Below are 23,008 nucleotides of genomic sequence, written 5' to 3'. Positions count from 1 at the left end.
ATGCCGACTGTGTGCCCAGTCTGAGCTAGTCGTCAGGGAGATAAAGATAAACCAGACATAGTTCTTGCAGACCAGATGGGGAGTCAGTCAAGTGCATATGGAAATACCACAGTGGAAAGAAGTTCACCGACCATGGACACAGGAGGAGAGAATGACAGTCAATTCTGCTGGGGTGTCCAAGGAAGCTTTTCTGGAAATCGTGCATCTTGAACTTGAAATAGGCAAGAGATGGCCAGGTCAAGGAAGGGCAAGAAGTGAGGGATCGAAGACCTCCTGGGCAGAGTGACCGGCCTATGCAGAGGGTCTGGTGTGAGAGTCTGGATGTAAGGTCACCATGACATCCTTCATCTCTGTTGTTGCATGGAACTGGGCCAGGCACAGCCCAGCATTCAGAGCGGAGCTGTCCTCCTGTGGCCCATCCTCATCCAGAAATACATCGCTAGCCCACCCCACCCCAGGTTTTCTCAGTCTCAAAGTTTATACCAAAGCAGGGAAGGAACGGAGTTACACCAAAAAGTGAGTGTGGGTCTCTTGAGTCAAATTGCTCTACAGTGTTTAATATAATAGTTCCACAGTCTCTCTGCATAACGTCGTGCTATTCCGTCAGCCCTCTGGGAGTGGGGGTGATGTGTGTCTCTTGTTGCCTAATTTACTCCCCTTATTCCCTGAAAGAGTCAGTGTCTTCCTTCCTGTTGCCAGGGTTTGATGACAGGTGTTCCCTGTTGCTCAGACTCAGAACCTGTGGCCAGAAGATGGAAAGAAGAGATGAAGTAAATTCCCGTTTACTAAGCACTTACTAGACATCAGACACACTTCCAAGCCTTTCAGTTGTTTCATCTTTTTGCACAGACTCTGAGGTATTTAGTACTAGACGCTTTTTTTTTTTAAGTTTATTTACATTCTGAGAGAGAGAGAGAGAGAGAGAGAGAGCGCGAGCATGCGCGCATGAGCAAGTGGGGGAGGGGCAGAGAGCTTGGGAGAGGAGGAGAATCCCAAGCAGGCTCTGTACTGCCACTGCGGAGCCCAACATGGAGCCCGAACTCATGAACTGTGAGATCGTGACCTAAAACGAAACCAAGAGTCGGACGCTTAGCCGACTGAGCCGTCCAGGCACCCCTAGTCCTACGCCCTTTCTATAGATAGGGGATTCTAATAGTGTGCGGTACTGACCACTAGGGAGCGTTCTGGAAATGCTTCAGAATGGTTTTGTTGTGACCATGACCGCAGGATCCGGTCAGCATTTAATGGGCAGAGGCAGGGATGCTAGGTGTCCTGCAGTGCATTCTGGGCAGTCCTGCACAGCATCAAACCCCACTGGACATTTCTGTTGGTGAGAAACTTGTTTATCAACACCTCATTCAAAACCAAACCTCATTGACCTCTAGACACAAAGTACTTTGTGCAAGGTTTCACTATTAATTTTCCAAGAATGAACTATGTGGAATGAAGGGACACTTGCGGTTTGTTTTGTGTGGAGCTTTCCCAAGAGCTGGTCTCCATTTCAGAAAACCACATCATCCGCGGCACCGATGCCGGCATTAGTTGAGTCACTAGTGCACTTGTAACGCATATTCACAGCGAGTCTGTGTCACGTGTAAATAAATAAACCATCATTCAGAGGAGGATGAAGTGCCATAAGGAAAATAAAACAGTAATGAGATTGTGAGCAATATGTGAGTGTGTGCGTGTGTGTGTACGTGTGTGTGTTTGCACATGTGCATGCACGAAGATGCAGAGAGAGACAGCTTTTTTTTTAATTTTTAAAAAATATTTATTTTTGAGAGAGAGGGCGATACAGAATCTGAAGCAGGCTCCAGGCTCTGAGCTGTCAGCACAGAGCCCAACGCGGGGCTTGAACTCACAAACTGCAAGACCACGACCTGAGCTGAAGTCAGACGCTCAACCAACTGAGCCACCCAGGCGCCCCAGAGACACCTTTACGTAGAGTGATCCAGGCAGGTTTTCTGAAGAGATGGCTTTTGAAGTGAGACCTGAATGACAGGAAGAAGCCAGCCAGGCAGAGCCCATGGATGGTGGACATTCCATGCTGAAGGAGCATCAAGAACAAAGGCCCTGAGGCCAGGACAGAAGTTTGATTTGTTGGAAGGATGGCCGCCCTGCCTGGAACAGTGAACAAAGGACAGAGTAGGTGGCAGTGACATCAGAGGGGTGAGTGAAGATGAGCAGGTGGGGCCTTGTGGTCCATGGGAAGGGGTGTCATTCCTGATGAGACTGAAGCATCAGAGGGAAACCACCCCACCCTGTGCAATGTAAGAGATGCTTACTCTCAGCCAGCTTCCTGCCTTACAGACAATGCAACTGAGGCCCGAGGTTTGGCCATGTCGGGTCTGGATTCCACCCCAGACTTCTTGACCCCGCTATTCATTCTGAGACCCCAACTGTGGCTTCAAGTACAAGAATGCGTCTGGTTTGTGATCTCTACACATGCAGACTACTTCCCTTCCCAGCAGCCTCTGCTCGAAGTTGCTCTACCATTCCCAAAGAAAACCAGAGCGCTGCTGGATTTACGTTTCCTTCATGTGTGTTATTTTCTTCCTAACATTTATTGTGCCAGGCGTTTTCACATAGGTTACCTCACTTGAACTTGACATCAACACTCTGAGGTGTCGGGGTCATTATATCAAGACAAGTGAAGGAACAGGCTGAGAGAGGCAAGAAACAACCAAGATCACACAGCTTGTTGGTAGCAGAGATTCAAGTACAAGTCCATCTGGCCTCAGGGCCCATGTTCTTTCCTCCTCACCATGTGGTATCACTCGTGTTCTCCCATCCTATTCAAGTAATTCCAGTAACTCCCCTAAGACTGAAGCCAACACAGGAATGCAGAGCTAGGACAGCAGCAGGGGAGGAGACCTGATGACCTCTGTGGAACCTCTGGATCCACCTGAACTTACGCCACGGTGTTGGATTTCTGTCATTTGTAACTGAACGCTTCCTTACCCATGCAAGAAGACAGGAAAAGGTGGAGCAGGGAGGGCTTTGGATACCAGCCTGACAGAGGTTGGAGGTCGACCTTGAGACATGCTTCTTGGAGATCAAAGATCCGGTCCAGGGTCATGTACCTGGTAAGTGGCAGGGCCAATGTCAGAACCCAGGTCTGACTCTGGGAGCAAGGTGTGTGCAGTTCCTCCCCTTCAGCTCATGAATTTCCGGAAGGTTCTGAACCCACTCCGTTTGAACAGGTTAATCACCAGTCTACATATGACCTTGTCTTCTTTTCTAGCAGATAAGATTCTGAAAGACACTGTCCCTTTCATCTCAAAAGCTCCTGCCTTATGAGGTTAGTGTCTCAACTTACTAAATTTCCCGGAGAATTCTTTCCACACTCAGGCACAGGGCCTACCTGGCCTGGAATATGAGATCTGGCAGTCATCAAGGACCATCCCAGCCAGCACCTGAAGGCCACGTCCAGAGCATGAAGACCCACACTTCAAAACCACTTCCTTCAATGGCACCCAGAGAGTTAAGTTTGCCAAAGAGAGTGAGAACAGTGAGCTGTGGTGTCCAGTTGAGTACAGCCCCGTATTAGGTGGCCTGAGCTTGAATCCCTGATGCACTGCTTTCTGATCATCTGACTGTGGGCCAGTTTCCTCAGCTGTCCAAAAACTGATTATTCTATTTCATTGTTGGCTTTGCCTTATAGAGCTGTTGTGAGAAGTAGTGGATAAGGGACATGAAATCATGCTGTAAACTGTAGAGTGCCACAGGTAAGTGATGAGTGGTTATTTTTATTAGTTGACAGGTCACCTTCACTCTTGGGAGCCTCAAGAAGTACCTTAGGAGGCAACTAGATTCCCTTCCATCCCCTTCCTCCAATAGGAACACTCCTCTTGGCCTTATTTAAGCCAAAAATCTCTTCTCCTCACAGAGAGACTCAGGTATGACCTTGGACCTCCCTGGGTCTCTGGTTTTTGATCTATAACATGGGGCTGGGGAGGGGGAAGATCTTAAACTGGATCCTCCTTGAGGAACATTGTGTCTCACTAACCAGGGAAGTCTGCACCCCCAGGTCATTGGAAACAGGGAGAAACTACCACAGACATCACATCCCAGAGCTCCAAATGACCTGAGCTTTCCCGTGTACCCTCCAGGCCTAGTGCCCCGGTTACTCCTGAACATCTCTGGACATCATCTCTCCATTTTACAGAACATGAAACTAAGGCCCAAGAGGGCAAGACTGTAAGGGGGATAACTATGGGATCTGTCCTTTTAGAAATTGCTCGACTCCCACGCCAGCCAGGGGTTCACATGGTGGCTGCTGTGTTCTCATAGACCCAACCCTTTGCCACAGTGGAGTGACCCAGCAACCTCATCCAGAACTGGGCCAGTCATCTCCTCTGACACAGTTTTCAACCTAGAACTGGGAAAGAGTTCTCTGGTGGAGGCGCCACAAGATGTGGAACTAAGAGAGATATTGGTGACCCTGTTGTCTGCCGTGTCGTACAGATTCAATGTCTGTCTTTCTCTCTTATTCCTGGTTTCTGTTGTTGCTGAAGCCAAGCCACCTATCTACCATTCCCATCGGTGGTATTATAATAAGTATTTGTTCGTTTTGCCCACTCAGGATCCCTTTCCCTCGTTTTTAATGAAAGCACCCCACGTTTTCTTCAGGAAACTACACCTCCACCATCTGTGTCCTGGGGAGACTGTCAGTGGGAGTTCCTCCATTCCCTCAGCCGTGGGGTGGGCATGTGACCCAAACTAGTCCAGGGAGACCCAGTTCTCCGGGAAGTTTTAGCTAGAGCAGAGTGCTGTCACCCAAGCATTTTAATGGCAACACCCGAAAAAGGTTATTCGTGGGCTCTAAGTACCTCCATCCCCATATTGCCCTCATTCCTATCTTTTTCTCAAAGCCTGGTTGGTTTTTTTTTTTTTTTTAATGTTTATTCATTTTTAAGAGAGAGAGACAGAGAGACAGAGCACGACCAGGGGAGGGGCAGAGAGAGAGGGAGACACAGAATCCGAAGCAGGCTCCAGGCTCTGAGCAATCAGCACAGAGCCCGACGTGAAGCTCGAACTCATGAACTGCAAGATCATGACCTGAGCTGAAGTCGGATGCTTAACCGACTGAGCCACCCAGGCGCCCCCCCCCCCCCCCCAAAGCCTGGTTGTTTAATTTTACTTTGATTCCAACTGGTATCTATCCAATGCACCCATTTTTTGCTTAAGTTGCCCAGAGTTGGATTAACTTGTTTGCAGCCCAAGTCTCCTGACAGAAATTGGAAGAATGGAGTCATAGTTCACATGTCCTCCAGGAAGTGTGGGGTATTAAAAACAGTTGGGCTTTCCTGGGGCAAAACAGTGGGAAGTTGCTGCTGTTGCTCTGGTCCTGAAGAGCAGCCCACGGTATATACAGCAGGAAAGGGTTGTTTCCTGTACTACTTGGTATCATTTGATCACCGAGAATGTGGCTCTCAGAGAAAGGATAGCTTCTGTCATGGTTCAATTTTGAGATGACAAATGCCCAGGCTGTGGGATAGAATGTTTTGTTTCTAACTGCATAGAATAATGTAAACGGAAAGTCAACAAAGCAAGCCGAAATATAATTTGGGGGTGGCAGTCATAGAACATTTCTATGACCCAGTGAAAAGAACTTCATGACCTGCAATAGGGCTGAGATCTCCAAAAACCAAAGTTGGTAACTGATTATGCCGGTTGCTGATTTGACAGGCCGGCTACACTTTTATGTGTGGCTTATGACCAGCAGAGCAGCCACGCAAGAGAATGTGGGAGAAATCCAAGGTGATCTCAAACACTGGGTGGAAGCAGTCCCCACCTTCCTTGTGGAGAAAGCTCCCAAGCTCCCGGGATGGTGGGGATGAGTTTTGGCCTGGAGTGTGAAAAACAGACTGAGTAGGAAAGAATCTTGGACCCATACAGAACTGCAAAAATCTGTTCACTGATACCAGTGGAAATCTGGGCAATATTTGTGAGAATGGATTTTTGTGGTGCTTGATGAGGGGAGGGGAAATGTAATGTTGGACCAGGCTGGTCTCCTTGGTAGGGATGCACGGGTCAGGGATCCGTCACTCTCTGTGCTAGCTCCAGGAGCTGGCCGCGTTCTGACCATTGATGGGTTGGCTAAAGCAAACTTGGACCGAATGCTGGCCCACATGAAATGCAATGTAAAGGCCCGAAACCCCTGGGCATCACGTAGAGGAAAGGATTCCAAAGTTTCTGAAGACTGGATTTATTTTGTGCCTCCTTCCCATTAATATCTCTATGGCCTTCACTGAACCCAGAACACTTCACCTTTGCTTTGAGGAAAGTCTACATCAGGAGAGCTTGGTGGTGGGGCTGCAACTGCAGTGAAATGGGTTCACTGACCTCAGACGGGAGGGAGAATGGAGACGTGTGGGAGGCCGGGGGGTGGCATTTAAGTGCCTCAGAAATGAAGTGAAGTGGTCGTCATAATATTCAGCAGGTTCTGAATGAGGCAGGATCTCTGCTAGAGGGCCCTGAAGAGGTAAAGGTGACCACCGGTCTTACTTGATTTGAGTAATGATTAAAACATAAGAAACAAAGCAAAACAAAGCAAAGCAAAACAAAACCTAGTCCTGGCAAAAAAAAAAAAGTCCTAACTTACGTCACTGCAACCATCACCTAACACCTAGGCTTGAGTTCATTTATTGATCTAAAGCCCCTTGAATGAAGGATATGCTAGTTGCCCTTGGGAAGCATGTCCGCTATACTACCACACGAGTGTAATGGCAACATTTGTCTTGCTTTCTCCAAAAACGCCTGTGGTCATTCACCGGGGGAACTGGGAGAAGAAAGGGAAATACTCAAACCTTTCAGGAGGCATTGGACGAAGACTTTGAATCAATGCCAATTTCCTGGGTCTGAGAGTACCACTGTAGGTCCACCCATCATGTGAAAAGTCAGATTTTGGCCCTTGTCCACGTCACTGGAGGGCTAGATCTCCAGTTTCTGAGTGACAGCTGGAAAAGATCCCCACGTTGGCTCCCTGACCCAGGGAGGCCATTATAATATAAAAGGCCAATAGAATCCAATTGAACGACTATTTTGAAATGGAAAACTCAGAGTGGTACCGCATCTTGGGGGAGGCTGCAGAGATTAGTACCTCCAATAAAGACCCGGCAGGGTGATGACTCCCATCAAAACACCATTAGTTTCCCCTGTTTGGCTGGTGTAAAATTAGATGGATGTTGGAAAATGGCCGTGGATGATTTTAATGAAGTGACAACTCCAATTTTAACTGCTGTGTTAGATATGTATTCCTTACAATCTCTGGAGCTAATATGCATCTATTGGTTTCATTTTCTATTCCAAGAAACACAAACCACTGGAAGCCTTTTGCTAATAGTTGGAAGAGAGAACAGTTTTCCTCTACTGTTTGACTCAGGGACACTTTGGTTCACCAGTTCTACACTGGAAAGATTTGATTAGATCTCTGACTTTGTCCTATTCCACAAGACATCAAACTGATCCACTACACTGATTAAATCACATTAATAGGGCCCAAACACACCAAGTGTGTTTTCTGTTATATACAAGATAGTTTCTTTATGTTACAAACACTTTTTTAGACTGTGCTTATGGAGAGAAGATGTGAGCATATAATGTGCTGGGCAGCCAAGGGTTGTGGACAACCTGCTCTTTTTGCTTAACATCCCTCCCCTTTATTTTGGTGACGTCACATGGCCTTTTCTTTTGGGTAACTACCTTTCTTCCATCCCACGTGGCCCAGGTGCCCTGCCCCCTTCCACCAAGGGAGAGGCGTGGGACTCAAGGCAGGCTGGGATCGGAACCGGGCGTGGAATGACACGGGAGGAAGGCCACTGAAGGCTGAGCATTTAGCTGGCGGTGCCGTAGGCAGAAGGCTCATGGGTCCCACCACTGAGGTCCCCAGAGTTCCCCTCATTCCTGCGTGTCCTGAGGCCTGGCCAGCCAGCTTTTCCTTTGACGGGTGAGCATCACTGGTACCCTTCTGTAGTGCGCAGAATGGTGGTCCTGAAGATACGTCCAAGTCCTATTCTCTGGAACCTGTAAATGTTACCTTATTCGGGAAAAGGGTCTTTCTGCAGATGTGATTAGGCTAAGGGTCTTGAAATCATCTTAGATTAGCTCGGGTGGGGAGGCCTACATGCCATCACACAAGTCCTTATGAGAGGAGCACTGGGAGACTCCCACACACGCAGGAGGTAAAGGTGACCTCAGGGCAGAGGCAGAGAATGGAGGGATGCAGCCACAAGCCTAGAACACTGGCAGCCACTTGAAGCTGGAAGAGGTAAGAAGATTTGCCCCTGGAGCCTCAGAGCGCGGCCCTGCTGACACCTTGATTTTAGATTTCTGGCCTCCAGACTGTCAGAGAACAAATTTCTATTGTTTTATGCCATCAACAGGAAAGGAATACACCTTCCAATAATTTTTTTTTTCCTTAAGAGAGTCTGTTTCTGTTGCTTGTAACCAAAGGACTATAATTGTGATGGTTGCTCATCACTTATTCATAATGAGTTACTCTTTTTGACCAAGTTAGTTCCCACCGGATTCCTGTCACTTGCGTCCTGTGCCAAACTCGAGACTGGAACCAGAGGACGTGGAAGGAGTCACTCCACGCGCCTCCCCACCCTCCCCATTCACTCAGCACACACGCCCGGGCAGCCAGCTCCAGTACAGGCAGAAACAGGTCCCTGCGCCCCGCCTCTTTATTTGCATAATAGTTTTCACAGACACACAGGAGTGGGAGTGAGAGTGAGTTGTCGCTTTTCTGCCAGGATGACACACACCTGGGGAGGGACGCAGGCTGGTCAGTTCACCCCGGAGCTTTCTCCATACCGGCTTTAGGGACTTGTCTGTGGGATGAGAAAGTCTGGAAGCTACCTGGCTCTTTGACACGTTCAGCGGTTCAGGAAGGGCGGTGCATACGGGGGTGAGCCTGCAGGAGGGCTGGTATGGACGCGGGGGGTCGGGCGCCGCTCTAGTCTCTGCTCAGGCTGGAGACTCGGGTTCCAACCGTACGCGGGGGCCTACCACGTCATACCCAAGGCCTGCCCGTGGCCGTGCCCTGTGCTTGGAAATGCTTCCCGGAACCCCCGCTGCCTAATTAACGATTCATCTGTATGGTCACCCTCAAGAAAGTCTTCTCTGACCCCCGTTAACGGTCCCTACTACATGTGCGCCTAGAGTTCCTGGACTCAGTATACAGCTCACTGTTACACATCTCTGTGATTACTGGATTAAAATCCATCTCCCTCACTAGTCTGTAAGCTTCTTGAATATATATATCTATATATATATTTGGTTCCCCGTTATATCTCTTGAACCTAGCAGTCAATGAATCAGAGGACAGGTGTGGCAAGTAAATCTGAGAAGCAGCGGGACTACCACAGTAGTGTGTGTGTGTGTGTGTGTGTGTGTGTGTGTGTGTGTGTGTGTTTCGGGGGAGACGCTATGAGGAACTGGAAAGTACATGCCTCACTCAAAGGCATTTGAATGAAAAATATCTACTAAAAGTACTGTTCAGCTAAATAAAACGCCTCTGCAGGCCACACATGAAGCCCCAGCTTGTGAGTCTTCCAATGATATTTGTTGAATGTGTGAATGAAGAATCTACAGAGAAATGGCCGTAAAAGCCTCGTAAAGTAAGGAGGAACCAGGGGCAGGACCAAAGGACATGCTGTTTGGTCCTGTCCATACCCTTTCAAGGGCAAGGCCTCTCTGGTCATTTCCTCTTCCTTCCCGGCACCTGACACACAGTGTGCTGTTCGAACTGGCTGATCCATCAGTAGGTATTCATTAGGTATTCACTAAGCACCTACTCCCCACCAAGCCTGGGTTCCACCACACGTCTTCTGTGTTGAAGTGCAGCATGTGGGGGGTGGTGGCGCACAGAGCCGTGGCCAGCCAAGGACAGTACAGTGATGAGTGTTCTAGAAACAGTATGTAAATGGGGCTACGGGAGTCCTTCCCTCCCAACGTCTCAGTAAGTAGGAAGGATTCAGCAGGTGAGTAGAAGGGTAAGTCCTCGGCAAGGATGAAGGGCTGGAGTGGGTCAAAAGGAGCAGAGGTCTCAAGCGTCTGCCTGGACGGGAACTCAAGGAAGGGTTGGAGGCCTATGTGGCGCAAAGAAAGGAACTGCCACAGTCAGACTGGGGACAGCAGGGGGGGTCACAGGTGTCCATGCATAGCAGCTTCTTGCCACCAACCTCTCAGAGCTGAGCTGGCTTTAAATCGGTGACTCCCTGCTGAATTTGGCTTTCATCTCCCTCCTGGGCACAGACTGTGACCTTGTGACAGGTGGGCTGGGACCTGGAGATGGAGCGTCCACCTCCCACACTGTGTCCTAGCAGAGCTGGGTCTAGACCTCAGGCCACAGGCAGGGGCCCCTCCAGGGTCTGTATCTCAAGCCAGCCCTGGCAGGAAGCTGTAAGACTATTGCTCAGCAAAGCTCACACAGCAGCTAGGAAGGCAGCTCTTCTTCCTTCCTCCCAAACCTCACCGAGAGCCGACTGCCATTAGAATCTCCTGGGAAAGGGGGCACCTGAGTGGCTCAGTCGGTTGAGCGTCCAACTTCAGCTCAGGTCATGAGCTTGCGGTTCGTGAGTTCAAGCCCCGTGTCGGGCTCTGGGCTGACAGCTCAGAGCCTGGAGCCCGCTTCAGATTCTGTGTCTCCTTCTGTCTGCCCCTCCCCTGCTTGTATTCTGTGTCTCACATTGTCTTGAAAATAAATAAACATTAAAAAAAAAAAAAAAGAATCTCATGGAAAAGGACCACAGCTGAGGTCCAGCGCTCCTACATCTGAATCCTCTGTCTGGGCCTTTCCCTAGCCCTGATAGAGGATCTTCTCAGGATTCATGAACCCCCTAAAACCACATGCAAACTTTAGGAGGGCAGAAGAAAGACAGCATGGAAGGAACACTGGCTTGGTCGACCAAAGAGTCTGGATTCCCAACTTGGCTCCACGACTTCTAACTGGGAGACATTTGGGCGAGTCATTGCACCTCTCTGAGCCTCAGTTTCCTCATCTGCGAAATGGGGCCAATTCTCATCCTCCAACACAGGGCTGAGTGTGATAGGGCTGACAGGCAGGGAGTGTTCATGACCCGTTAGCATCCTTTTGGTTTTCTCTGTAGCACATGCCTGCTTCACAGTAGCTTGGAGGTTCGTTTACGAAAGTCTCTGGGCTGTTCTCCAGGCTCACAGAACCTAGGGTGACACCATCCTAACCTGGGCCTTTAGAGGAAGGGACCCAGTCCCCATTTCTCAGGGCTGGGGGAGTGATCCTGAGCAGTGAGGCCACCATGAACCATGTAAGCAGGGAAGGATCTCTGCTGCTTCAGCTGACTGTAGGGGTGTGGGAAGGAGGACACTGAGCCCTGGCTTTAATAAACCTGAGAGTCTGCAGGTGCACTCGGGGCCTGGGCCTCCAGGTCTGCAGACCTTCCCTCCTGGGAGGTCTCATGGGAGGTCTCCAGAGACGCCTCCGACACCCCATCCACACTGCTCAGCAAATCCTCAAACCCCCGGGGGTCGCTGTTGCGCACAGCAGCCTCCAGAGCCTTCTGGCGCCGGTAGAAGTGAGAGAACTTATTGAAGATGATGGTGATGGGGAGCGCCACCACCAGGATGCCCCCGAGGATGCAGCCTGAGGCTGCCAGCTTGCCAGCCACCGTCACGGGCACCACGTCCCCGTAGCCCACAGTGGTCATGCTCACCGTGCCCCACCACCAGCAGGCGGGAATGGTGTCAAAGCCCACGTCCTCCTCCTTCTCGGCTGTGTAGGCCACACCGGAGAACACGGACACGCCCACGGCCAGATACAGCAGTAAAATGCCCACCTCGCGGTAGCTGTGCTGGAAGAGAATGCAGGAAGCCAAGTCAGAGCCGGGTGGGCTCACAGACCTGGTATGGAGCATATGAGGAAACTGAGGCCCAGAGAGTAGAAGGGGCAGGTCCAAAGTCACAGAGCAAAGTAGAGCTGGTGCCAGGACCCAGGTCCCTTGACTCCAAACTAAGATCTTTCGTCTACAAGAGGCAGCCAGCTCCCTGGGAGCAAACACAGGCCTAACTTCTGTTGTCCAGGGCGCCCACTAAGCCATAGTGGTTTCTTCTAATGCGGGGGGCACTGGCGGCACCAGCCAGTGAATAAGAAGCTTGTGACTCTTCCACAGTTGCAGAACCAAGGGGGGACCACAGTTTGTATTCCACAATGCAAAGCGTTGGTTTTATGTACTTTTGACTGGTCTATCTCATTTCTGACAAGTACAAAAATACATTCTGCCCCTCGAGAAAGCTGAACAGGATACACGTTCCTGAACGCACCTGCCTACCCCGGAGGCCAAGCAGTGGTTCGCAAATAGGGCAATCTGCCCCAGGGGACACATGGCAAAGTCCTTAAACATTTTTGCTTGTCGCAACTGGTAGGGGTGTGCTAGTGGCATCTACTGGATAGAGGCCGGATATGCCGGTAAACATCCTACGATGCCAGGATAGCCATCCCCCCGCCCCCAACACACACAACCAAGAATTATCTCCCTCCAAATATCAATAGTGCTGAGGCTGAGACTCCTAGCCTAGAACTGTAGTCCCCTAGTCCCAAACTGTAATGTGTGGAGGAATCATGTTGGGATCTTGTTAAAAAGGCAGAACTCAATTGAGCGGGTCTGGGGTAGGGCTGGAAATTCTGCATTTCTAAGCAAGTTTCCAGGTAACGAGAAAGCTGCTGCTGGTCAAGGGCCTTGCTTTGAGTAGCAAGGCTATCATCTGGAGACTTACACCCGTGTCTTGGAATCTGGCAGCCTCCATCAATATCCTTTTCCCTCCTTGCAGAAAATGCTGGTGATATCAGGCCCTGGATCCCTGCATGGCTGGAGACAAGGCAGAGTTCTGGGGCAAAGGGGTCTTCCCTGGACAGATACTGAATCCCACGTACATGCCCGATGCCCCAGCATTCTGCTCACGTCACCCTGCCTGTACCCAGCTTCCTGGCTGTCTTGCCTCCAGGGCATGAAAAGGGCTTTAGGAAGCTATGAGTAGAAGGGGTTTTCTAGGGATCCTCAGGAGGGTTGCACGGAGCTTTAGGAGAAAGAGCAGGAGGTCATGGCGTTAGGCACAGCTGGGTTCTTCTCTGGGCTCTGCAATTTACTCACTGAGGAACCTCTGACAAGTCCTGTCCCCTCCTGGAGCCTCAGTTTCCACATCTGCAAAGTAGTGACAGTAATACTTGCCCCAGCTTGAACCCCTCACAGGCTCCATCCCCTAATATTCGGGATAAAGTTCAAAATCCTGGTCCAAGAGTCCATGGCCCTTCAGTACCCTGTCCTTCTCACCTCATCAACCTCATCAACTGACACCCCTCCCTCCATGTCCCCCCCACACCCACTCCAGCGTTCATCCTGTTCTCTCTCCAGGCCTCTGTCCAAGCCGTTCACATTTCCTCCTTCTCCACACCAGGCTAAGTTCACCCCTTCAAGGTTAAGCTTGCCAGGGCAGTGATTCACCCCAGTCCAAGGCCCGGCAGAAGGAGGGTGCTCAGTAAATTGCAACCAGGCTTTAAAAAGCCAACCTTCCAACCTCAGGTTGTTCATCTACGGGAAGGGAATAAATAACCGCATCTTCCTGAGGAAGTTGTCCTAAGAACGTCAATAATGGATGTAAAACTGGCACAGAATTAACGCTCAGTAAGTGTTAGCTCTGGGGCTGCTGCTAGATTTGGCCCATCAAGGGTGACCTACAATATCTGTGCCCCCTGATAATGCCAGAGGAAAGGCTCAGTGGAGAAGGCATTTAGCATTCTGCTTTGCAAATTTCTGCACTTATTTATTATCTGATATTTGACAGACCAAAAGTGACCTTTGTCTTATTATTTTAATTAAAAAAAAATTTAATGTTTATTTTTGAGAGAGACAGAGTGCGAGTGGGGGAGGGGCAGAGAGAGAGGGAGACAGAGTCTGAAACAGGCTGCAGGCTCTGAGATGTCAGCACAGATCCTGACATGGGGCTCGAACTCACTAACAGTGAGATCATGACCTGGGCCAAAGTTGAATGCTTAACAGGCTGAGCCACCCAGGCGCCCCACCCCCTGCTTTTTCTTTTCTTTCTTTTTTTTTTTTTTTAAAGCAAACCTCGGTGTTCAGTTTTCACCCCTGGGAAAGAGCCCGCGGCTGCTGGGAACATCAGAAAAGGTGTGATGTGTACACCTGGTGTCCAGCCCTGTGCCCGGCACAGGAACAGAATGTCGCCTTGGATCACTGTGTGCCTGGACACCACGCGTTTGTAAGTTCACCTGCTAACCTGTCCTCTGGTCACCCCCGCCTGCCCCCCCTCCTCTCCCCCCCCCCCACCTCCTCGCGGGGCCCCAGAGGCCGTACCTTGAGCGTGGCGCCCAGCGAGCGCAGCCCGGTGGAGTGGCGCGCCAGCTTGAGCACGCGGAAGATGCGCATGAGGCGGAACACCTGCACCACCTTGCCCAGGTCACCGAGGTCCTCGCCGCCCGCGCCGCCCCGGTCGCCGAGCGCCACGCCGGCCAGCAGCGTGAGGTAGAAGGGCAGCACCGACACGATGTCGATGAGGTTGAGGGGGTGGCAGAAGAAGTTGCGCGTGCTGGGCGCCAGCAGGAGGCGCGACGACACCTCGAAGCTGAACCAGGCGATGCAGAAGTACTCCAGGTGCCGCAGCACCGGGTCGTCGCGCATGCCTTCCGTGCCGCGACCCGCGGCCACCGCGGCCACGGCGGCCGCCGCCTCGCGGGCCTGGTACTCGGGCAGGCTGTGGATGCACATGGCGGCGATGGAGGCCAGCACCACGCCGATGGAGACGCAGCTGAAGAGCTTGCTGGGCAGCGAGTAGCCGGGGTTCTCCATGGTGAGCCAGAGGCGGCGGCGCAGGCGGCCGCAGCGCGCGGCCCCGTAGCGCGCCAGCTCGCGCTGCACGTCGGAGATCTCGTCGGGGCACGGGTCCACGCTGCTCGGCGTGTCGCTGTCCTCGTCCCAGTCGCGCGGCCGCGCCACGCGCCGCTCCAGGTAGCGCGCGCGGCAGCAGGAGGCCAGCGCGCTCTCGCCCAGGCCCCAGTAGTCGGCCTCCTGGCCGAAGGCGAAGACGCACAGCTCGTCGAGCACGTGCAGGCGGCCGGTGCGGTAGAAGTGCAGCAGGCCCAGGAAGAAGCCCGGGTGCCGGTCGAAGTAGAACTCGTGCGCCGCCGCGTCGTAGTCGTCGCACAGGCGCCGCGCCTGCTCCTCGGACGCCGCGGCCTGCAGGCGGCCCAGCCGCGTGCCCGGGAAGCGGGCCAGCGCGCGTGCGCTCAGCCGCCGCCTCACGCCGCCCACGTTCACGCGCAGCGCCTCGTCGCTCCGCCGCCAGGGCACGCGGGCGCCGGGCCCCGGGGACTCGCTCACCATGGCCTGTGGACACGGGGAGGGCGGGATGCGGGGCGGGGGTTGTCCCCGGGCCTGCCTTCCAGAAGGCCGGGTTTAACCCTCCCGCCCCCTCCACCAGCTCTGGTGTGCAGACGGCGCTCGGGAGGTAAGTGCCCTCTGATCTCAGACTAGGGTTTGAATGCCCCTCACTCCCCCGACTCAGGGTCTTCGGCCAAATCATTGAGCCTGCCCCCCCCCCCCCCATTCAAAGGCACGGGACAAATGCTGGGATCTATCTTGGGGGGGGGTTATGAAAATGACTGAATGGCAGGATGTCCTGGCACCCCAGGGTGTGCTCAGATAGGATGTCTCCCTTTTCCAAACTTGGATTTTCATGTGCCAGGGGCTTAATGTGGGATCTTGGACACATGAGCACTCCGAACTTCAGTTTCTTCCTCTGCAAAATGGGGATAGTAATATTGACCACCCCTGGCGGGGGGGGGGGGGGGTTGGGAGAATCAGTTTAGACCAAGAGATCAGTAGTTCTCAAAGTGTGTCCCCTGCACTTGCAGCATCGGTGCCACCTGGGAATTTGTCAACGATGCAAATTGTCAGCCTGCTCTAGACTTACTGAATCAGAAACTGTGGGGATGGAGTTCAGCAATTGGGGTTTTAACAAGCATGGAGGGTGACTCTGATCCATGGTCAAATTTGAGAGCCGTTGGCTTAGACCATTTGAAGCATCTCTGGAGTCAGTCAGATGGAACACTGTCTTCTGGGACCAGAGACAAGTCCTGTCACCTCCCTGAGCTTCGGCCAAGTGGAGATAAAAAGATCCACCTCCAAGTGTGGTTAAAAAGATTAATTGAACTATTGTCTTTATCAGGCCTGGCTCCCAGAAGGGGTTCAGTAAATTATCCCCCTGTTTCACTGTCTCCCAGAGTCAGCCAAACCTGGGTTTATCTCCATCCCTGATGCCCCCCAGGGCCTTGAGGAAGATGCTTTTCTCCAGGTCTCAGTTTCCTACACAATGCCAAATGCAGACAACAGCACCTACCCAAGGCAGGCTGGAGGACTAAAGTAGCTTATGGGGAAAGTGCTTCGCCTTAGTTGACCCCAGAAGATGTTGGGTCCTTCCACTGCCCACGTCTCCGAACTCTACTGGGACTGATGGCTAGTGACTCACCTCCTGATCCTCAGTAATCCCATCTGCCCCATCCCATCAGCAATGCCCGCTTCCCAGGGTGGAATGTACACCATCGAGCGGCTGGCCTGGTGCCTGGCAGGGAGCCAGGTGGGGTGCCCTTCACTCACCCTGGGCTTCGTGTTAAGCTGGTCGGGATCAGGGTGGTGCCCTTACCTCCGTCACTTCTGCGTCCTCAGGCCAGTCTCCTGCTCTGGGCTTTGGGTCTCTTATCTATAGAACAGGGAAAGTAGCAATAGCACTTAGGGTGAAAGCTTAAAACCGTGAATGCATGTGCAAAGCCCCTGGAACACAGTTGGTGCTCAATAAATGTTAATCATTTGCAATTTCTTCTGGTCAGAGCTAGGTTCAAATTCTGAGTCTGCCATTTGCTGACTGTTGACCTTGAGGGGCTCCGTTCTGAGCTTCAGTTTCCCCATCTGTAAACTGGAGGACATCACACTCCCCTTGAGAGGTTATGAGGGTTAACTATGGCAAGATGTTTATGGGCAGCACGACCCTTGGTTCATAATCTGTGCACAGTAAATACCTGGGACGCGGACGCAGTTCCACTCCCACCTCCTCCATTGCACCTGGTGTCAAAAGAGGAAGCTTCTAACCCAGCTGCATCACCCATTATAGCTACATAACGGTGGGCAAACCCCTTTCTCTTTCTGGAACTCACCTTCCTGCTCTATGATTATGAGATCATGAATTCAACAAACCTTCCCTAACGAGAATCTGAATATCAGTAAGAAAGATTAAATGACTTGCTCAGCATCACCCAGCTAGTCCATGGCACACAGTTAAGGTTGGAAACTAGGCTTTTCCATTGAAGGCTCTCTCCACAAACTTATTTTGAGCACCTACTATGTGCTGGTCACTTCGCAGGGCTCTATATACAGCTTCACTCAGTTCAATGCCTACACCGACCCTGCTAGGGAGGTTTTCTAATCCCATTTTACAGATGAACCAACAGGACCGACCCCAGGTCACCGCCACCCCACAGCGCTCCTTCCAGGCGAGGGGGAGGGTCTCAAGGAGGGGACTCTGGAGCGGAAAGGGCAGTGCCCCCACCCTCGCCTCCCACTGTGCAGCCCCCGCCCCGTCCCGGGCCACGCCCCTCCCCAGGGGAGGTCCCTTACCTGTCAAGGCCCCTCCAGGGCGCCCACCAGGTACTTCAGTCCCCGAGGGCTCCGTGGCTGGGGAGCTGCTGGCCAGGCAGGGATCGTCTCTGTCCCAGCGGCGCCGCCGAACCTCGCTGCTGCCGGAGGCCCCGCCGCCCCTCCTTCCCTGTCTTCCTCTGTCCCCCGCGGGGGAGGCCACATCGATCGCTGCCGGGGGAGGGAGGGAGGGAGACCGCGGGCTGTCGGAGGCGGTGGTTTCTATTCCTGACTCGATTGGGTGGAGATGGTGGCTGGAGACTGGGCCCAACAGCCAGGACATCCCCCTCCCCCCAGTCAGGGGCCAGGGGAGGAGGGGTCATTTAGGAGACTGAAGTGCCACTAGGGAGGGATTTCAGCCCGGGTTTTGCCTACAGAGGAACAACAACAGCAGTAATAATCCCTTCCTTAATTGCGCCCTTGACATGTGTAAGGCACTCTGCTTCAGGTGATTTATCCAAGTCCTTCCTGACACAGACTTGGACGAGGACAGATGAGGCTCAGTCACCTGCTCAGGTCACCTAGCTTGGTCTTGTGTCTCATGTCTTCCAGGACTGCAGGTGGGGCTCTGCCTTAGGGAGTTAGAAAAGGTGGCCTTATTCCCCGAGAGCCCCTTGGGGCTGTGAAGCTTGAAACAGATCATTTTGTCCCCCAGAAGTTCTGTCTCCGCCCTAGCTATGGGTCCCTGATTTCCACCTTCCAAGTGGGTTGATAGGGTAAAGGAGAACTGTGTCAGGGCTTTGTCAAGGTTATGTCATCCAGAGTGCCTGGCTGGCTCAGTCCATGGAGTGTGTGAGACTTGATCTCGGGTTGCAAGTTCGAGCCCCGTGTTGGGTGTAGAGGTTAAAAATAAAATCTTTTTAAAAAGAAAGATTATATAATCCACAAGCATTCAAGTGCCTACTGTGTGTCTGGACAGAGAGAGGGTGCTGGAGACTAGGATCTGGGTTCAAGAAAGGATTTCTATTTCACATATACTAATTGTTATTATTAATAACCATAATAACCAGCATTTTTTAAGACCTTGCCTTGGGCCTCGGGTCCTACAGGCCTCATCTCATTTATGCTGCAAAATGGATAGGTGCTATTATTATTCAAAGATAAGAAATGGAAGACTTTAGGACACCTGGGTGGCTTAGTCAGTTAAATGTCCAACTTTGGCTCAGGTCATGATCTCACGGTTCATGAGTTTGAACCCTGCATCGGGCTCTGTGCTGACAGCTCAGAGCCTGGACCCTGCTTGGGATTTTGTGTCTACCTCTCTCTCTGTCCCTCCCCTGCTCACACTCTGTCTCTCTCACGAAAATAAATAAACATTAAAAAATATTTAATAAAAAATAGGGGCACCTGGGTGGCTCAGTTGGTTAAGTGTTCAACTTGGGCTCAGGTCATGATCTTGCGGTTTGTGAGTTTGAGCCCAGCGTCAGGCTCTGTGCTAAGAGCACAGAGCCTGGAGCCTGCTTTGGATTCTATGTCTCTCTTTCTCTCTGTCCCTCCCCTGCTCTCACTCTGTGTGTGTGTCTCTCTCTCTCAAAAATAAATAAACATTAAAAAAAATCTTTAAAAAATTTAATGAAAGAGAAATGCAAGGCTTTGAGAGTGATGTGACTCACTCCTAAGGTCATATGGCTAACTTCTGGGACCTCTGGAACAGACCTGTCCACTGAATAGTCTGTGAGCCACAAATGTGACTTAAATTTTTCTGATAGCAAGGGGCGCCTGGTTGGCTCAGTCGGTTGAGCGTCCAACTTCATTCAGCTCAGGTCATGATCTTGCGGTTCATGAGCCTGAGCCCCATGTCGGGCTCTGTGCTGACAGCTCAGAGCCTGGAGCCTGCTTTGGATACTGTCTCCCTCTCTCTCTGCCCCTCTCCCACTTGCACTCTTTCTCTCTCTCTCTCAGAAATAAATAAACATTAAAAAAATTTTTTAAATAAATGTTTCTGATAGCAACTTAAAAAATTAAAAACAGATGAAATTAATTTTAATAATATATTTTATTTAACGTACTATATTCAAATTAATATAATTTCAACATGGGATCGATAAAGAAATTACTAAGGAGGTATTTTATAATTTCATTTTTTTAAATGTTTATTTATTTTTGAGAGAGAGAGAGAGCATGAGTGGGAGGGGGGCAGAGAGAGAGGAAGACACAGAATCTGAAGCAGGCTCCAGGCTCTGAGCTGTCAGCACAGAGCCCGATGTGGGGCTCGAACTCATGGACCACGAGATCATGACCCGAGCCGAAGTCAGACGCTCAACCGACTGAGCCACCCAGGCACCCCACATTTTTGTTCTTGTGCTAAGTCTTGGAAATCCAAGATATTCGTTTTTTTATTGCTGTGTAACAAATTACAACAAACTTAGCAACTTAAAAAAATAGAGATTTATTATCTCACAGTTCCTCTAGGTCAGAAATCTGAGCACCTCATGGCTGAATTCTCAACCCAGGGTCTCACCAGGTTGAAGTCAAGGTATCAGCCAGGGCTGTGGTTCCCATCTGAAGTTCGGGGTTCACTTCTAAGCTCACAGATTGTTCATTTCCTTGTGGTTGCAGGACTGAGGTCCCCATCTTCCTGCTGGCTATCTGCTGGGGATCACTCTCAGCCTCTGGAGGCTGCCTGTGGTTCCTTGCCACATGGCCCCATGGGCAGTTCCCCGCATGGATGTTTGCTTTCTTCCAGGCAACCTAGTGTGTGGACTTCCTCTTCTGTGAGCAGCCAGAGAGAATGCTCTGCTCTTAGACCATCATCTGCTTAGGACAGGCCCACCCAGGACAGTCTCCCTTTCCTCACATAACACATTTCACATGTTCCATCTACACTCGAAGAGGAGGAGGTTATACAGGGGGGAGGGTCACCGGGAATCATCATAGAATTCTGACTCCTGTATCCACATACAGTACTTCTCATTTGGAATAATCACATTTCACATACTCAGTAGCCTCATGGGGCCAGTGGCTGCCATACTGGACACTGCAGCTCTAGACTTTACCAGTTCAGTTCTTCCCTCAAAGTAAGAAGTTAGAGCAGGAAGTTCACAAACAACTTGCCCAATTCCCTCATTTTACCAACAAAGGAAATGAAGATCTGCAGAGAAGCAGGTCTCCCATTTCTTGGCCTAGTACTCTCTCTGCAGACTTCACGGCCCCCACTTAGAGGAACCCTCTACCCCGGAGTTGGACCAGTAGCTTCCAAAAAGAGAAAAGACAGACCTATTTCCCAAGGGCAGAAGACACTGAATCTAGGATCTGGTTTCATCCCCAGATCATGTGGGAAGTAAATGGAGTGTTGGATGAATTCACCAATGTAGAGTGGGAAGAGGGTCATTATGGGCTTTTGAGGCTAAAAGAGGTATCCGTACCCATTACATTGGTCTGTGCCCCAAATTCTCTTTCAGTTCTGGCCAGAAAGGGCCATCTGGATCCATGAGGCTTTACCCCAAAGAGTAAGTCTGATGTTGCATAAAGTGCAGAAATTTTTGTACTTAAGTAGACTCGGCACATCAGGCAGCTTCTAGAATGTGCCCCAGTGATGTCTGCCTCCTGGTATGCATGCCCTTGTGTAATCCCTTCCTCTTGAGCATGGATGGGCAGGATTTCCTGATTTGTCTGCAATGAGCAGAATATGGCAAAGGTGAGGGAATGTTGCTTCCAGGATTGAGTAACATAAGATTGACTTCCTGCTGGTTTTGGCGAAGCAAGTTGCCGTGCTGGAAAGGCAAGGACATGAGGGCAACTTCTGGCCAACAACCAGCTAGAAACTGAGGAAGTCAGTCCTACAGCCCTCAAGGAACTGAAATGCTGCCAACAACCTAATGAACTTGAAAGTGGATCCTTCTGCAGTCGAGACTCAGTGAGATACCAGCCCTAGCTGCTCATCTTTATTTCAGCTTTGTGAGACCCTGAAGCTGAGGACCCAACTAAGTTGTGCCTGGATCCTTGACCCACAGAAACTACGAAATAATAAATGCGCGCTGTTTTAAGCTGCTACATGGGTGGTAATTTGCTACTCAGTGATAAATAATGAATACAGTGGGTTTGTGTCCTGCCTTTCCCACTAAATCTCTGTGGGATCATGGGCCCAGTGATGTCTCTTCTTGGATTCTCAGCTTCATTATCTGTAAAATGGGAACAACGCCTGTCTTTCAGGAGCGTGATGAGAAGTAACGCACGCTGTCGCTCCTCCATGAACAACTCTTCCTGCCTTTCTTCACCCACCATCTCAGGTACGATTCAACTTAGCTGCAAGAATACAAACTGAGCCTTGGTGGCTTAACTGGAGGGGAGGTGACTCTTTTCAGCAGTCCGGGTGCAGCTGTCCGTGAGTGGCACTGAAGACCCAGGCTCCTTGTCGCTTCCTCCTCCACTGTCCTCATGTGGCTCTCATCTTTGTAGCAGGTGAGGTCCATGCATTGCCCAGATCACCTCAGATCCCTTTTCCAGTTTTGTGCACACCGGCTCCTGGGATGCTTTCCCTTCTGACAGTTAGTATCTGAATCTGTCAACTGGCATCCTTAAGCCTCCTGCAGCTTGCTATGCCACACACAGGGAGAGCCTGGAGTGCCTGGGAATTTTTTTAAGGTTATTTATTTTGAGAGAGAGAGAGAGAGAGAGAGAGAGAGAGAGAGAGAGAGAGAGAGAGATTGAATGCGCTGGGAGGGGGGTGCAGACAGAGGATCCTAAGCAAGCTCTGTGCTGATAGCAGAGAGCCTGATGTGGGGCTCAAACCCAAGAACTGTGTGATCATGACTTGAGACGAAGTTGGACGCTTAATCGACTCAGCCACCCAGATGTCCCTGAGGTGCCTGGGAATTTATGTCCTCCGTCCCATAGGTACTACTAACTGATGCCTGAGGGATACAGAGGCATAAATGCTCCAGCTCCCTTGCTCTGCGGGACAGCTCTGAAGAGTCACCTACCTCATCTCTAGACCCCCCTGTGAGACTTTGCTTGTTGTCACACCCTTACTGGCCTCCTTCCCTTTTTGGTACACTTCTCTGCTCCCAGACCCATTTTTCCTGGAACGTTTCCAAAGCATCACCATCCTGTGAACCTTCATCTAAAGATTTGCTTCCAGGGAACCCACTTCAGACAATCACTTATCTCAAAGGTTCTTCTTGTCAAATGGGAATAACAATGGCGACCTTTCTCAGGGTGATGGGATGGATGAATAAGATGATGGTTTAGAGTGTGAGGCATAGAATGGGCACTCGCTAAAGAGAAACAATCATCTGAATTCCACAAGCTCTCACTGCTATAGGTCAATAATGAACGCCCCCCTCTGCCCCCAGATCTCACTGGCTTCCTATCACAAACATTTA

General features: G+C 51.0%; 1 protein-coding gene across 1 annotated transcript; it reads right to left on the bottom strand.

Annotated features, from left to right (window-relative positions):
* Positions 1-10,663: 10,663 nt before the first annotated feature.
* KCNS1 (potassium voltage-gated channel modifier subfamily S member 1) lies at positions 10,664-18,053 on the bottom strand. Its single transcript, XM_040446955.1, has 4 exons — positions 17,667-18,053; positions 16,699-16,755; positions 14,355-15,383; positions 10,664-11,837 (listed from the first exon to the last, which is right to left on the bottom strand). The coding sequence occupies exons 3-4, from the start codon at positions 15,378-15,380 to the stop codon at positions 11,367-11,369; spliced, it is 1,497 nt and encodes a 498-aa protein (XP_040302889.1). The 5' UTR covers positions 15,381-15,383; positions 16,699-16,755; positions 17,667-18,053; the 3' UTR covers positions 10,664-11,366.
* Between the last annotated feature and the right edge of the window lie 4,955 nt (positions 18,054-23,008).

The sequence above is a fragment of the Herpailurus yagouaroundi genome, unplaced genomic scaffold, assembly GCF_014898765.1.
Source record: "Herpailurus yagouaroundi ecotype Mexico unplaced genomic scaffold, PumYag 196, whole genome shotgun sequence".
NCBI classification, from domain to species: Eukaryota; Metazoa; Chordata; class Mammalia; order Carnivora; family Felidae; genus Herpailurus; species Herpailurus yagouaroundi.
The sequence above is the reverse complement of the archived record's forward strand: the minus strand, read 5'-3'. Positions and strand labels throughout refer to the sequence as shown.